At 39.9% G+C, this 16,000-nt stretch overlaps 1 protein-coding gene across 1 annotated transcript; it reads left to right on the top strand.

Annotated features, from left to right (window-relative positions):
• Positions 1-11,891: 11,891 nt before the first annotated feature.
• On the top strand, positions 11,892-14,543 carry LOC121795408 (RHOMBOID-like protein 1). Its single transcript, XM_042193935.1, has 5 exons — positions 11,892-12,484; positions 12,947-13,110; positions 13,477-13,640; positions 13,726-13,982; positions 14,130-14,543. Exons 1-5 carry the CDS (start codon positions 12,171-12,173, stop codon positions 14,377-14,379), a joined length of 1,149 nt encoding a protein of 382 aa, XP_042049869.1. The 5' UTR covers positions 11,892-12,170; the 3' UTR covers positions 14,380-14,543.
• The last annotated feature ends 1,457 nt before the right edge of the window (positions 14,544-16,000 follow it).

Genomic DNA, 16,000 nt, shown 5'->3' with positions numbered 1-16,000 from the left:
GATATGTGCTCCCTCCGTCTCAGTTTAAGAGTAAGATTTAGTTATGACACGGGTTTTAAGAAATTTGTGGAGTGTGTAATAAATCAAGTGAGGCAGTGGTTGTTGGAGTGTGTAATAATTGAAGTGGGTAGTGGAAGGTGCGATCCTTTTGACTTTTTGTATGTTTAGGATTTTGTTTTGTTTTATTTTTATGAAAGTAATGGCATTTGAGTGTAAAATTCATCAACAATGAGGTTAAATTTCATGGCCAAATATGATAAATTCTAAATAGGACTCTTAAACTGGGACGAACGGAAATGACAAAATAGGACTCTTAAACTGGGACGGAGGGAGTATTATTTATCTCACGTAGGTGGACCCCAAAGCGAAGTTCATACGGAACAAGTCTTCGCCTTTTTGGGAGACTTGGAAATGCATATACGGCAAAGACCGTGCGACAGGCGCCGGAGCAAAGAGTGTATCCGTAGCGGCTGCACGGCTCGGCGACCCTGACGTCGTTAGTGGTGGAAGCCATTGCGATGAGAGTGATTCACTGCCAGATTTCACGCCACCACCTCCACCCCAAGTAGGGGAACCGGAAGAGAATCCTCTAGGCCAGCCCAACAGCTCAGCCAACAGCGACAAGCCCTCATCTACGGCGAAAATGTCCGACGAAAAGCGTAAGGCAATCCATACCGATGCAATGTTGATGGATTTTTTGGCTACCTTACATGTAGAGACGAACTCAAAGTTGGAGATGATTTCTTTAAGGATCAGCTACGACTTTGATCTCGGTCAGGCCCGACAGGCTGTGTTTGACAAGCTCAGTGACGTGGATGGACTTACCATTGACCAGCGGTACCTACTGTGAATATATTTTGGGAGATAAACCACCGAAGCTCGAGGTGTTCATGGGCATACCGGCACAAGCTCGACTTGGTTACCTTCTGAAGCTAATGAACAAGTGATAGGAATATGTGAGTGGTGTGGCATAGGTTATGTGTGTTAGAAAGACGCATATTAATATTTAAGTTGTGGTAGTGTGCTTATTTACGTTTGTGGTATTTTTTGTTGACTCACTACCATCGCAGAGGTAGTTTTGTATCATCCACCGTCTGCCGGTAGTTAATGGTTCACATTTTCTATGTTTGTGGTGTTTTTTGTTGAAACACTACCGTTGCAGAGGTAGTTTTGTATCACCCACCGTGTGTTGGTAGTTAATGGTTCTCATCTTCTACGGATAACTTTGTGTTTGCATGTAAATTGGACTACCTACTACGGATAACCTATGTGTTGGTGTTTTGTGTTAAATGCATACCTACAAACGCACGACCAAGCATACATTGTTCAAGTAACATAAACAACAAATGCATTGTATGTACAAACAACCATAAAAGCAACATGGGGTATGATAACATGCAAACATAAACCCCTACGCCCTAAGCCAGCAAAAGCAAATGAACCAAATTTGGGGGCCGCAACTTTGCCAAAAATATAAACCGGCGTGACTACGTAGTAGATATTATAACATGCTTGTGCATCATACTAAGGACCAAGTCTCGCCCACCCGAAAGGAGAGTTCAATGCACATGAGCTAGCGAATGGTGAGAAGGTTTTGGGCATGAGGAATCCACCGTTGGGTATGAGTAGGGATGTCAATCGGGCCGGCCCATCGGGTTTCGGGCCGGCCCTACTCGGGTTGCGGGTCAATCGGGTGCGGGCTAATCGGGTTGTGAATTCTTTCGGGTTGTAAACGTTCAACCCTAACCCTAAAAGCTCGGGTTTCGGGCTAGCCCAGCGGGTTAATCGGTTTGCTACCGATAAGATTAACATGCGATCAATCCAATAAATAATGATGAAAATTAGTTATATTCATAAAATGTAAAATTTTTAATTAAGATAAATTTGAGATATATGGTCAAACTCAATCATAAACATGATCAAATACTAATATTTGAGATATTTCGTGAAATTTTAATGCATGTTTTAGAAATTTAAATATTTTTTAAGTGAATTTGAAGTTTTTAATTTATTTATCAATTATTATATTAATAAAAATTCAATATATAATTTGTATATTTAATATAAAATTGGAAGTTATTTTTGTAGTTATCTATATTAAAAAATTAATCAATGAAGTGTCGAATTAGAAGTAAAAAATAGAATAATAGAAATTTTATCGGGTTTTCGGGCCAGCCCATCGGGTTTTCGGGTCTAGCCCTAACGGGTCTCGGGTTAATCGGGTGCGGGCTAATCGGGTTTTAATTTTATCGGGCTAGAAATTTCCAGCCCTAACCCTATAAATTTGGCGGGCTATTCGGGCCAGCCCACGAGTTGCGGGCTACATTGACATCCCTAGGTATGAGGTTGCATGTGTTTGGGCTTGCACTAGGGTTTGAGCCTCCCTCAGCAATTGGGACATCATCTTCATCGAACAACTTACGTCGTACATACGGTGAGGTTACATCGTTATCATGGACATCCACGTCCATGATGTCTAAGTATTCCTCCAAAGATATGTCATCGGAAGATGTCGAGATGTGTATGACCTCTGGTGTAGAACTTAGATTGGGCACGAGGGTATCCGAACATAGCCAATAGCCGATAGTATTCTGGCTTGTCGTGATAATAATATGTTGCCGCGAATGGGTTGTGCTGCCAAAAAGGAACACACGTTATACATTACACAAATTAAAGATCACATGCAAATTACTAGGCGATTGTGTTATTCACCTAACGCATCTCAATCAATCTAACCCACACGCATTCGGCGGCATACACGAACTTGTCCATCTTATCCCAATACGTACCGTTGGAGGTGATGACCTCCCTGAACGTGGTACAATGCATTGCAAGTAGACTCAGACGGTTTGCAATGTCAATCGCCGTGAAAGCTATCCTGCATCTGCCTTGTACCTCTCATACTGCACAAGACATGGAGTAGCTTGGAAAAGCTTCGTACATGAACCCTATCTCATTTTTCAGCTGCATGAGGGTCTCTGATAAGGCTAATTTCATGCATAGGTCTATGGGATAAATTCGTGGATTTACTGGGTCTAACACAAGTTTTAAGCCAGGTGTGTAGAAGAATTTCGCCAGGTCCAGGAAAAAAAGAGGACAATCACATGTCCGAGGAACCTGGCGAAGAAGTGAGCATTGTGGAGGAAAATTGCAAGACGGAGGAAATCTCGGAGCTGAAGGGTAGAATGGAGATTTCTACGAAGGCTTCTAGAAGATTATGTCTGCGCCTATATAAGGAAGGAAGCATGCATTCTAGAGGGACCTTCTCGGTGGAGGCCTCGTTACGGATTGTAGCTAGGAGCTCACTTTTCTCTTACACACTTGGGTTCTCTTTGGGAAATTTGGGGGTTCACGGCTGGGTTCACTTCCTGTTTACTTTAGTTCCATCTGGGTGTAACACCATCCTGTCGAGGGCGAAGAAACAATTTCCAGTTTATTTCTCGTATTTTGTGGATTTTACCGAGCTTCGCTGTTCGGAGCTCGGCTCTCTGTTTTTACCGAATATTTTTATGTTTAATGCAAGTGTAATTTTCTGTTATGTCGTTGATGTTGATTTCTGATTTCTCTCCTGTGATTTTCTGGAGTTTGAGTTAGTTTACTTGTGTTGGATGCGTTTCGCAATTGCTCACTGAATTTGTGCAGAATAATGGCTGGATCGGGTTGATCAGAAATTGTTGGTGGTTGAATCGGAGGTTTGAATTCGGTGTTGTAGCTGAGTTGATTGGAATCGTTTAAATTCGGTGTTGATCGGAGTAGATCTGTTAGATCGGAAGATATGGAGTTGATTGAGGTTGTTGTTTGGTTCGGATAACTTGGATCCGGAGTGGATTAAGCATCCGACATGAATCTGAGCAGAGTTGGTTTAAATTTATGCCTATCCTTGGTGCTTTCATTTCATTCCGTCTAGTATATGTAGATCTGTATTATTTCCGGTTTGTTGTAAGTTTTCGACGACCCAATTTTTATATTCTGTTCGAGTCTAGGTACGTGCTCTGTTTTCTTCATCTGCGTTTTTGATTCAGTTAAAGAAATGCATGTCATTGTTAGTTAGAGTTTCGGTTTGTTATTTGCAGTCTTTCTGCCGTACTTTCCAATTCTGGAATTATGGTCCCCACTGTTATATGCTTCATGTCTGGTTCTATTAGGTAGCCGTTTACACGGTCTAGGAAGAGAATTTAATATCCCGTAGTCTTGATGATGTTTGATCTCAGCATGTTTACAATTTCCTAGGTCTAGTGTTTACATTTCTTGCCTAGGTCTAGTCGTAGTTAAACCTCAACCCAGTTTGCGTGGCAGCAGCCGCCCTTGTCCAAAGTTTCTAAATGCTTTCTTACGTGTCCATCTTCGTGGGATCAACCCCTGATTCTCTATACTAATCCATAGTATTCGGGTTGAGGGATCTTTGAAGGGGAGTTTAGTGTGCCCAACGACATAAAATTCTATGTTCTCTTGAGTTCCTAGACCAAGTGATCTAGTGGATTCATAGGACTTGGCATCTCGACCTAGTATAACACCAGACGCACGCACGAGCACTTTTTCTATTCTCCTCACACACTTCAGTCTCTATTAGCACACCATCCACCGATGAATTCCATTTACCTGCGTAAAAATAGTGCGATTGTAAGGGTACGTTTAGAACCATTAGGTGTGGAGGGAAATGATGCATGGTTACTTTTTAGCGAGTTATAGGAGGGTTTAGGTGTTGTATATATATAGGAGATATGATCGATAGCCACTACCGCTCATCAAACGAGAACCCCTCTTATGTGTCAACACCCCCACCCCCTACCCGCATCTACCCCTATGTGGACGAGAGATTTTGTAAATTTCATCGGTGTCCGCAACCGAACGACACTAGTACCCTGCAACACATCAATCCATCGAACACCATAATTGAGGAGGATTTTGTACATCTTCCTTGATTACTCAACCGAACAAGGTTTTGCTACGTCATGATTTAGATGTTGAAAAATTGTAACGTGACCTCGATTTGTGGGCTTAGCGCGTGAGGGTTACCAGACTAACATACACGCTTTGCTCTTACACACAAGACATTTCATGCAATAAGACAAATTGCATAGGAAATTCACCTTGGCAACCATCACTTGTATGTTCCGAGTTTAGTAAATATTTGAGTACGTACTGTAGTAATGATGTGGACATGTGGTACATGCATCAAACATTAATGGAGAGGGTTTGTGTACATGTCATAGCCTTCATTGTGGTAGTGTAGTGTGTATAATTGTTTCATAGCCTTCAAAGGTAATAACAGCCTGTGACACAAACAAACGGCATAGGCGTCTTAGCGGTTAAGTCTATACGAAAATGTTTTGAATGTATGTATAATAGAACGAGGGAAGGTTTCTCATGGTTACCGACCTTGAGGAACTTTCAGGCCGCCGTTACGACCTACGACGTCGTGTAACACCCTAGAATCCCCAGCTGATCCCTCCCATCTAGGCAGGACATACACAAACTGCATGTTCCGGTCTTAGACTGCCAAAGTGTTTGTAGCTATTTGACCCTTACGAGTTCGATAGCGAGGCTTGTCTGTGCTACTGACTAAAACGTTGATGTGTGTACCGTCAAACGCACTAAGACATCCCTACCAACCAAATTCAAATGAACATTTGTACAATTGCATTAATAACGACATAAACATATAAGTGGACAAATCAATGTAACGGACCTTGAACCATTTCCAATGATAGTCCGCACATTCGACCGAAACTGGCAACGAGGTCTTCAACAGAAGGCCGTGCAGGTTCAAAACTGCTCCCAACACATTGTTCACGTAATGCGACACCTTGGAGCCTGACCGCCAAAATTGAAATTTCACTACACGATTTTTTTGATGGTGTGCCAACACACCGATGAACATAGCTACTTGTTCTTCCACCCCAACACACTTTCCTGTTTTCAAACCACAACGGACTGCCAACACTCAACATAGACGGCCAAAAGTATTCCGGTCCATCCGTAGATTTGCTATGCAGTCGTAATCTGTCACATTTACCAATCGATCTAGGTGATTCACTTGCATCGGTATCTTCTTAATCACACTGTACCTGTGTGCGTTCTCAATCAGTAATCGTCTTTTCCGCCGGCTAGAACACAACATGCACCTGTGGACGAGGGTGGTTGTTTATATACGTAACATATGCATTATATCCTCTAACATCATGTACAGCATCCCGTTAGTAGTACCGGGTTTCCTCATCTATGGAAGCATCAAACGGACCACATACCAACACACACAGAAGACATAGTAGTTGAAGGATAACAGAGAGGCAAATGTAAATGATAAATTTGAAACATATTGGTACAAGGTACAGTACCGAAGATGTGTGAGAAAGTACTGACTACGGCATACCTTTTCAAAATCTTGTCGACAGTGAGTATAGCACCTCCACTAAGCAGCCGTGGTAGCCGGATCTGAGAACAAACACAACACAGTCACATGGCCAGATCCAAGAAAAATATCAGAAAAAAATACGAATGGGTAGAGATTAGGGGTGTGCATTCGGGTTTCGGTTCGGTTTTTTGCCAAAACCGAACCAAAACCGAAAAACTGAATTTAGTTCAAAATTTAAACCGAACCGAACCCAAAAAACTGAAAAACCGAAAACCGAACTTAAAAAACTGAAAAACCCGAACAAAACCGAAAAACCCGAAAAAAAACCGAAAAACCTGAAAAAAATAAATATATATTTATATATGTGTATTTTATTTTATTTTATATATACTAATAGAATATTTATATATAATATAAAATTAATAATACATATAATATATATTATATAGTAGAATATATTAAAAGAATATATATATTATATATAATATAATATATTATATTAATAGAATATATATATAATTCGGTTTTTCGGTTTTTTTCTTCGCCCGAACCGAACCGAACCGAAAAACCAATTTTTTATTTATTTTTAAAACCGAACCAAACCGAAAAACCGAAAAAACCGAACCGAATTTTAAAATTTTGGTTTGGTTCGGTTCGGATATTCGGTTTCCGGTTTTTTTGCTCACCCCTAGTAGAGATATTAAACCCCAAACGGAAGTCTACCGTTCGTCACACGACACAACGGAGTCGCAATGCCGGAAAGTAGTTGGATGTTCGAACCAATTTCTGCAGCACCGTTTGGGGAGAAGAGAGAAGTGAGAGAAAGTAGCCACACAATTTTGAACCCTCAAATGCACCATACTGTGTAAATGGTGGGAACCCCAAAAAGCTGAGGGGCCATGTAGTCATTTCACCACCAATTTTGATGAACTGTAGCAGACAAGATTTACCAAACCAAGTGCTCCGCCTGAATTATTTATGCCTAAAGTCTAAGTTTACAGTGCGGGCCTCATCTACAAACTAGGGCCATGCATAGATAATAAGTCAACACCGAACCGACGTGTTTCTCATGATTTGACCCCATTCTTGCCCAATTAATGATCACCGAACTCTATAGCTAGTTCCGGTGAGTTTTCAATTGTATGTTCATTGGAATATAAAAATGTTTCAAAAGAACTCTTAGATTTTATAAAGTACTCTCATTGTTCCGCCTTAATAGAGGCATTTCATTTTCTTTACTCATTTTAGAAAAAAATAATATTAATACTATTCTCTACATTATCATCTCTCTTACTTTATATTTTCTCCATTTTAACTATTTATTTTTAATTTTTCAAAATGAGTGTGTATATGACTATTATTATTTAACTACTTACTTTTTTTTCTCCACTCTAACTATTTGACATGTCTCTATTAATACGGAACGAAGGGAGTATTAAAATATGGTATATGGCTAATACTAATAATAAAGGGTATTATCGGTATAGTGGGTATACCCGCTACCCGCAAAACTCTAAAACATACTACCGGATCCCGCCCCGTCTCCCGTTATCGTCGGGTAGTGGGTACCCCATACCCGGCAGGTAGCGGGTCGAGATGGGAATTATCCATTACCCGCTACACATTTTTTCACCCCTAATTTTTGGCACGATACAATAACCCAACACAAATTTGCACGAAATTGATGGTTTGGGTCAAAGCTTTAGAAACCACAGCACAAGCTGGTGTGGTTAAAACGCAGCTAATTGCATATTAAAAGCATGAAATAGACAAAATCCTATTCATTTACTTTTTCTGTTTGCTATTTTAGTTTTTAGTTTTGGAACACTTCATTTTATTTAAACATTACCAATTAAGTTTATTAATTAGTACATATAATTGATCTTCACTATTTATTTGGACTTTTAAATTCACCTAAAAAATACTTATAACTTGTAGTAGGTACTCCCATCTTTTTTTGTAATGGCAATCAAACTAAAATTTACTATAGCAAAAGGAAAAAGGAAATGAAGGGATTGTGTCAAAGTCTTGAGTGAGAATATGGCTGCGTTTTAACCACAGCAGCTTGTGCAGTGGTTTTTAAAACTGCAGAGGATCTGTGCCCATTTGAATGCTATTCCTTGGGTTGGGATCCCCTGCTCACATTGCGAAAATCAAATCAAATCAAATAAAAGTGTAAAACGGAGTCTAGAAGTGCAATCAATCAACTGGAATAAATTAAAATTCCTTTTTTTAAAAATTAAAATTCGTTTAACCAAGTATATCTATCGGCGGGTGCTTATTAGCTTCTTTTACGTGGATATGATGTTAATTGATAGTTATACGTAGTGAGTATGAGATTATGTAATTTTAGTTTGTAGTTTTGGAGTGGCGACCGACTCCATTTGGATGACGTGATTTAAATCTAAATTATGTGTAGTGTCCTGTGTCCATGGCCATGTGTGAGAAAAAGAATATTGACAACTAATCCCATATCGATAGCTATAGTATTACAAATATTTATATTTTATTGGTAGATGTAAGAGTGGACTTGGACACAAATAATGCAAATAGTAAAATTCATATGACATCATGTTTGGATCTTAATCTCCGTCTTAGCACTCTTTGGATTCTTGCACGTGCCTGCAATCTGCATATTACCCTCCATCAGAGCATCTCCAATGGTCGGCGTCACCACCGGAGCGCCGATTTTTCGCCCACGCCGGTTTGACGCCGAACCATTGGAACCGGCGTGGGCGAAATCGGCGTCAAAATCGGCGTCGCCATGCCGATTCCCGCGCTGACGCCGGTTCCCACGCCGATCCTCACGGGCGCCATTGTGGCTCCCGGATCGGCGCCAAACCGGCGTCGGATTTAAATATTTTTTTTTTTTTTCGCAAAACACAATATATACGCGCGTTGAACCTCATTTTCATTCGCACCACTTGTTTTAACGAGTACTCTCTCTCTACCTTACTTTCTGTACAAGATCAATAACGAGCAATGGAGAACAACTACGAAGGTACTCCAGTTAATCCCGGGGGATGGTCTCAGACTCCCCCGGCTCCCGGTGTAGGGTCTCAGACGCCCCCGACTCCCGGGGCAGGGTCCCATACTTCCCCGGCTCCTGGGGGAGGTGGTTGGCCTCCAATGAGCGGGTACTACAACGTGTACCCGTGGCAGCAGATGATTCCGGGGTGGGCACCCGGCATGCAGCCCCCTATGCAGATGATGCCGGGGTGGGCACCCGGCATGCAGCCACCGGCGCAGCAGATGATGCCACCGGCGCAACATATGATTCCACAGTCGCAGGCGACGCACGGGGGGGACAACGCCTATCGGCCGACTTTTGATTTTTCCACCGGTTCTTCGCACACATCGACCCCAACGGATGCACAGTATTCGGAGACCTTCTCCTTAGCGGACTTGGGTTTTGATATTAACGACGTTTCTGAAACTCTCATTCAAAGCCAGGGAGTAGGGCGGGGTAAGAAGAAGGGCAAGGCGAAGAAGGTCGGCGAGTCGTCGCAGCCCCGCGCCGAAATCCGGGGCCGGAGGAAGTGGACGGACGCGGAGAACGTTGCGGTTGCCAAGGCGTGGGTGAGTGTTTGCGACGATCCTCTCGTTTCAAACAACCAGAGGATCGTCAACTTGTGGGCGAAGATAGCTGCAGCCTACAGGGCATTTTGCCCTGAAGGGAGACCGTGCACCGGGGAGGAGGTCCGGAAGTGCTGGGACCGAATCAGGGCTGGCGTCTCTCGATTTTCGGGTTTGTACGCCAACGCCCTCCGCATGCAGACCAGTGGCCAAACAGAGGAAGACTGCAGGAGGATTGCGGAAAGAGCCTACCCCGATCCGGATAAGAAGTACTATGAGTTCACCTACTGGAACTGCTACGTTGTGCTCAACGAGTCGGAGAAATTCCGGGCAGGCGTCGACGCTGGCTGGCCGAAGAGGCAGAGACTGAACTATACCGGAGATTATAGCGGCAGCAGCGGTGGTTCGTCAGACCTCCCCGAGACGGCCCAGGAGGTCCCGACTCCTCGGTCGTTCGGTCGCCGACCTCGCCCGGTTGGGCAAAGGCGGGCGCAGCAGGTTGCGAGGGGGGGCACACCGAGTTCCCAGGATGTCCATTCGGCATCCCCCCTCGGCAGGTCTACCGAGGAGCTCAAATTCTTCGCGCGCCAACAAACGCGCGCTCAAATGGTGAAGACCTTAGCCGACTTCCAAGCGGCGGTGGACCCCGAGGTGAAGGATTTTCTTCGCGTATTGCTCCAGAGCCAGCGTGAAGAACTGGAGGCGATGAGGAGGGACACCGGCGGGAATAGCCGCGGCGTAGGTGGCGACGGAGGCGGCGGCGACGGCAGTGAAGAAGCGTTGGGCGACGACGGAGACGAGGACGGCGGCGATGAGTGATTTTGTTTTACTTTTTTAAATTAATGTACTTTTTACTTTTTGTAATTTTTTTAAATTGTTGTACTTTTTTTTAAAAGTAATGTACTTTTTAAATTTTAATATTATTATTCGAATTTTCCGTATTTGTCTCGTAAATTAAATTATGTATGTTGATACAATTGTAAATTAAATTATATAATTGTTATTAGTGATGTGGATAGGTAGTGTGAAGGCTATTTGATGGCTATTTGATGTCCAGTTGATGTGGCAAGCTGATGTGGCAGGAGAATTGTAGTGCTGATGATGTGGCAGTGTGAAGGCTATTTGACGGCTATTTGACGTCCGCCAGCATTGGAGATGCTCTCATTAATTCATTATTGCTTGCTTATTTTCTTTCTACTTTTTTGACTTTTAAGCAATCCATTTCTTCACACCCAGGCATCCTCATATATTCCAAAATAGCATGCTACCTATATATGTTAATTTCCACATTAATAATAGTTAAATATTAATTTCCAATGAAAAATAGGTTGTAGTTCTAAAAGGTAGAAATATCACATGAATAATAACTAATTAATGATCCATTAGAAATGAAATATTATGTATTTTGGAATATTGATGGAGTAATAAATACTTAATGAGGAAATAGAATAGATTAAAATAGATAGCAATGTAGATGAGACTCTCCTTAACATTCCTTAACATTATACTCTCTCTTACTTTACTTGTTATCTATTTGTAAAAAATGGGTCACATGCTCCACTTACTTTCTTCTTTTTACCGTTCTTTACAAGATCTAATAATATTTTAAAATTCATGTCGAATCAAAATGACTTTTTAAATGGTGGATGAGGAGAGTGTTTAATTTATCGTCGAAAAATAACAAATACTCCCTACATCCAATAATAAGAGTCACATTTTGTCATTTCGATTCGTCCCACAATAAGAGACATTTCACTTTTACCATAAATGGTAAGTAGGTCTCAAATTCCACTAACTTACTTTACTCACATTCTATTATAAAATCAACATAAAAAATGAATTTCATATTCCACTAACTTTTTCAATCCACTATTCTTTACATTCTTAAATTTGTAAACACACCAAAGGTGACTCCTAGAAAGTACTAATTGAATTGGAAAGCATATGTATGACTTGTCTTCAGGCTTAAAATTTGGAAAAGGGAGTAGAAAAAAGGACTCAAGTCCAAGCAAAGAACTGGCTTGCTTGCAGCGTCGGCAGATGAAAAAGTGCTAATAATTACAGAAAGGGAGAAAAAGAGAAAGAGGAGGAAACGGTTAAAACAGTTGACCGAACCATCTCCTCCTCCTTCATCGCCGGCCACCCACCCCACCAACCTTCTTCTCCAAATTCAAGCCTACTCAAACAAATTTAAACCCACCAAAAATCTTTTTTCTCTGCATATATCTCCGATCCCAAAATGGAGAATGCCGCCAACAGCATACAGGTTCGAGTCCACTCACGGCGGGGCAGCAACATGATCCACCCCGTTTCCATCGAGTCTCCGTCGCCATCACCTGCCGCTCCCGTCGTCTACAGAGAAGTAAAGCATTTCAAGAAATGGTTCCCGTGGCTCATACCTTTCTTCATACTCGTAAACACGGTGATATTTATTATAACAATGGCTGTCAATAATTGCCCCAAGAATTCCGTCTCCTGCCTTGCTCCCTTTTTGGGTAGGCTTTCCTTTCAGCCCTTCAAGGAAAATCCCCTTCTTGGCCCTTCCTCTTCCGCGTAAGCTCTTTTTGCGATTCTCAATCTTGAATAATATGCTTCTAGTTGAATTGTTTACTAGGCTTGTGAGGGTTGTGTTAATTTTGAAATATGACCAAACTAGAAAAAATTAGATTGGAGACACTTAATCTTGAAATTCAAACAACACAAGTCTTGACTCCAGGAACCTCACTGTATTCTCTGTTTTATTGCTGACTTGTAATGTAATTTGACCTGTAAACATACTAAATGATGGTATTGTCAATGGAGCTTTGATGCCTATGGGCTGTGGATGGCTCTATTAACAATTCAGCTGCATAGTCTCGTACTGACGGATTGCGATTTCTTCTACTTGGCTTGTTATTTTCTTTCTAGTATGTGGGAAATGGGAGGTCATCGAATACCTTGATTTCGTTTGTGAGCGAGTGGTGGTTTAGTACTGGATGACCTCTAAAAATCATTTGAAATCTTCACTTGGTTTAGGTTGGAGAAGATGGGGGCTCTAGATGTGGGTAAAGTTGTACATCAACATCAAGGATGGAGGCTTATCACCTGTATGTGGTTACATGGGGGAGTTTTTCACTTGCTTGCCAACATGTTGAGTCTGTTAGTCATTGGCATCCGACTTGAGCGAGAATTTGGATTCGGTATGTTAAATCACTACATGGTACATACACATGCTATTGGAATTAGATTCTGTTATCCGCATAAACTATCATGTGGTTGAACGAGACATTACAATCTATTCTCTTGGTAAAGTTTCAGATAATAGAACAATATGAATATCATAGCATGTTGATATCTTGTGATTGTGACTCTATCTAGATTTGTGACTTTAAGTATGCTGTTTGTAGACATTTGAGTGTGTTTGCAGTTTACATTGTTATTAGAAGATGATTATATGTTTGCCATCCATGTTTCTGTCAATTCATGGCATATGGCTCATAAGTTCAGCTTGTATCATGAAACTATTTTTCTCCAATCCATATTTAGTTATATGTTGTGCTTTTCAGCAAAAATTGGTTTGCTTTATCTCATTTCTGGATTTGGTGGAAGCCTTCTATCTGCTCTTTTCATTCAATCAAATATATCAGTTGGTGCTTCTGGTGCTCTCTTTGGATTGTTGGGAGGAATGCTGTCGGAGCTTATTACTAATTGGAGTATATATGCTAACAAGGTATCTCTCTCACCGTCTCATTAGCATCCAGGGCTTTTATGAAGTCTTATCTTTTTTGCTGAAACCAAGAATCTTCAATTTTCAGATAGCAGCTTTGTCTACACTTATTGTGATTATTGCCATCAACCTAGCAGTAGGAATCCTCCCACACGTTGATAACTTTGCTCATCTTGGTGGATTTTTGTCCGGTTTCCTTCTTGGTTTCGTGTTCTTGATCCGCCCTCAGTTTGGTTGGGTCAGCCAGAGATATGCTCCAGCTGGGTCAGTGACTTCCGCTACCCCCCGATTCAAGCCGTACCAATGCATCCTTTGGGTGCTTTCTTTGATCTTTCTAATAGTCGGGTACGTCTCTAAATTGTTCCGTCTCAAGGTTCTTGGGTGGTTAGGTCCCAACTCAAGTTATCCATCTCACTAGGCCAATTATGTTATGTTATATGCTGCCTTATTCTATTTCGACTGAAAATGCTAAACTGCACGCTGTATATATAGGTTCACGGTGGGGCTGGTTCTGCTTCTCCGTGGTGAGGATCTAAACGATCACTGCTCGTGGTGCCATTATCTCAGCTGCGTTCCTACTTCCAGATGGAGCTGCAACACGCAGCCCATCTCGTGTCAGGCTGTGCAAAGTGGGAATCAGTACACGTTGACATGCTCGAACAGGAGCAAAAGCAGGACATATTCACTTGTTAATCCGACAACGACACAAATTCAAGGACTATGCACTCAACTATGTGGATAGATTAGTTTTATGTGAAGTTAGGCTAGATTACTTTGTACACTGTTTGCTGTAGCTTCGGATTCTGATTAGTGTGAGGTTTATACTAAGTTTGGCAGTCGTTCATTCATTTGTTCAGCTCATTTTGTGTCATGTTATATGATTGATATCTATCCTTTTCTCTTAAAGTCAATTGTCTTTTAATTTCTTAATATATAAGGTTTAGATGCAATAGCAAAACATCATTATCAAAATGACATAATTCTTCAACTGTCCTCTATTTTTCATTGTTCACTATTATCATGTGTATAAAAATTCATGTGTATACAAATATAGTACAATGTAAGTTGTTATAATCCTTTGTCTAGTGTTGTTACACAAGATTTATATAAGTTCATTGATATTCTTAGTCACAAGTTTTTACAATCAAAATGGCAGCCAAATGGTTTAGGTTGGTGATGCTACTACTTGCTCCCTCCATTCTATAAAAATAGATAATTTGGGATTGATACGAGTTTTAATACGTAATTGTTAAAGTAAAATAGAAAGAGAAAAAATAGTTGAAATTGTTTAGTAGGTAGTGTGGAACATTATTTTAACTCATATGAAGTAATTTTTTTATTTGGACATTTTTTCCCTTTCTTTATTTTTTTTGCATTGAAGGGTATTTTAGTACTTCTAAAGTTTGTTCTCTCTTTTCTAATTTATTTATAAGTTATATCTCTCATATTTCCACACTTTTCCAATTTATTTATGATTACTTCACAAATAACTAATATTTTAAAATAATGAAAAAAATTATATGGAACGAAAAATAAATTTAAATTTAAAACATACTTTAGTTTAATTTAAAATAAAAATTTGAATAAAAAATCATATTATATAATTAGCTTAATGAGTAAAAGCAAATGAAAAAAAGAAAAAAGTAAGTCTTTCAAATAAAATTTTAAAAATATTTAATTAACAACAATGTACTCATATAACGATCTTGAATTTTGATAAAAAAAATATTAAAATAACGATCTTGAATTTTGATAAAAAAAACATATACAAATAATTGAATTTGAATATAAACAATTACATAAATTGAAATTAATTTTTTCCAGTCTCATACGTGAGTATTCTTTTCCATTCGGCGTTTTAAACTAATTATATGTTAAGTATAACTTGTAATTCTAAGTGAGTTAAGTAAAATAAAATAGAAAAGAATTAGTTAGGAGAAAAGAAATCATCATAAATAAATTGGAAGAGTGAGGAGAGAAGAGAGCATAACAAATAACAAAGCTGGAAGGTGATATAAAGAAAATGTTAACTGAGCCCTTAAGACGGCAAAGGGCAAAATGAGATAGAAAATGTGAAAAATATAAATGAATTTAAAGTTTGTCCAGGTACCTCAAATGCAATTTATTTTCACGAAGTAGCTCAAATATGCATCTTATATTGCCCGGATGCAATTTTTATAGTTTACTCTTTATAATTTTGCTATAATAAAATATTTATATATAAGTAATAATTATAATAGAATGATATTAAAAAGAGATAATAGTGTGATTGAGTGGTCATTAATAAACTATAAATGTATGATTGGATTTTATGAATATTGAGATTGTGAAAAAGAGATAAATTAATTAAATATTAAAAAATA

Source organism: Salvia splendens, chromosome 3, assembly GCF_004379255.2.
Source record: "Salvia splendens isolate huo1 chromosome 3, SspV2, whole genome shotgun sequence".
Taxonomy (NCBI): domain Eukaryota; kingdom Viridiplantae; phylum Streptophyta; class Magnoliopsida; order Lamiales; family Lamiaceae; genus Salvia; species Salvia splendens.
Note: the sequence above shows the minus strand (reverse complement) of the source record. Positions and strands in the feature narration are given on the sequence as shown.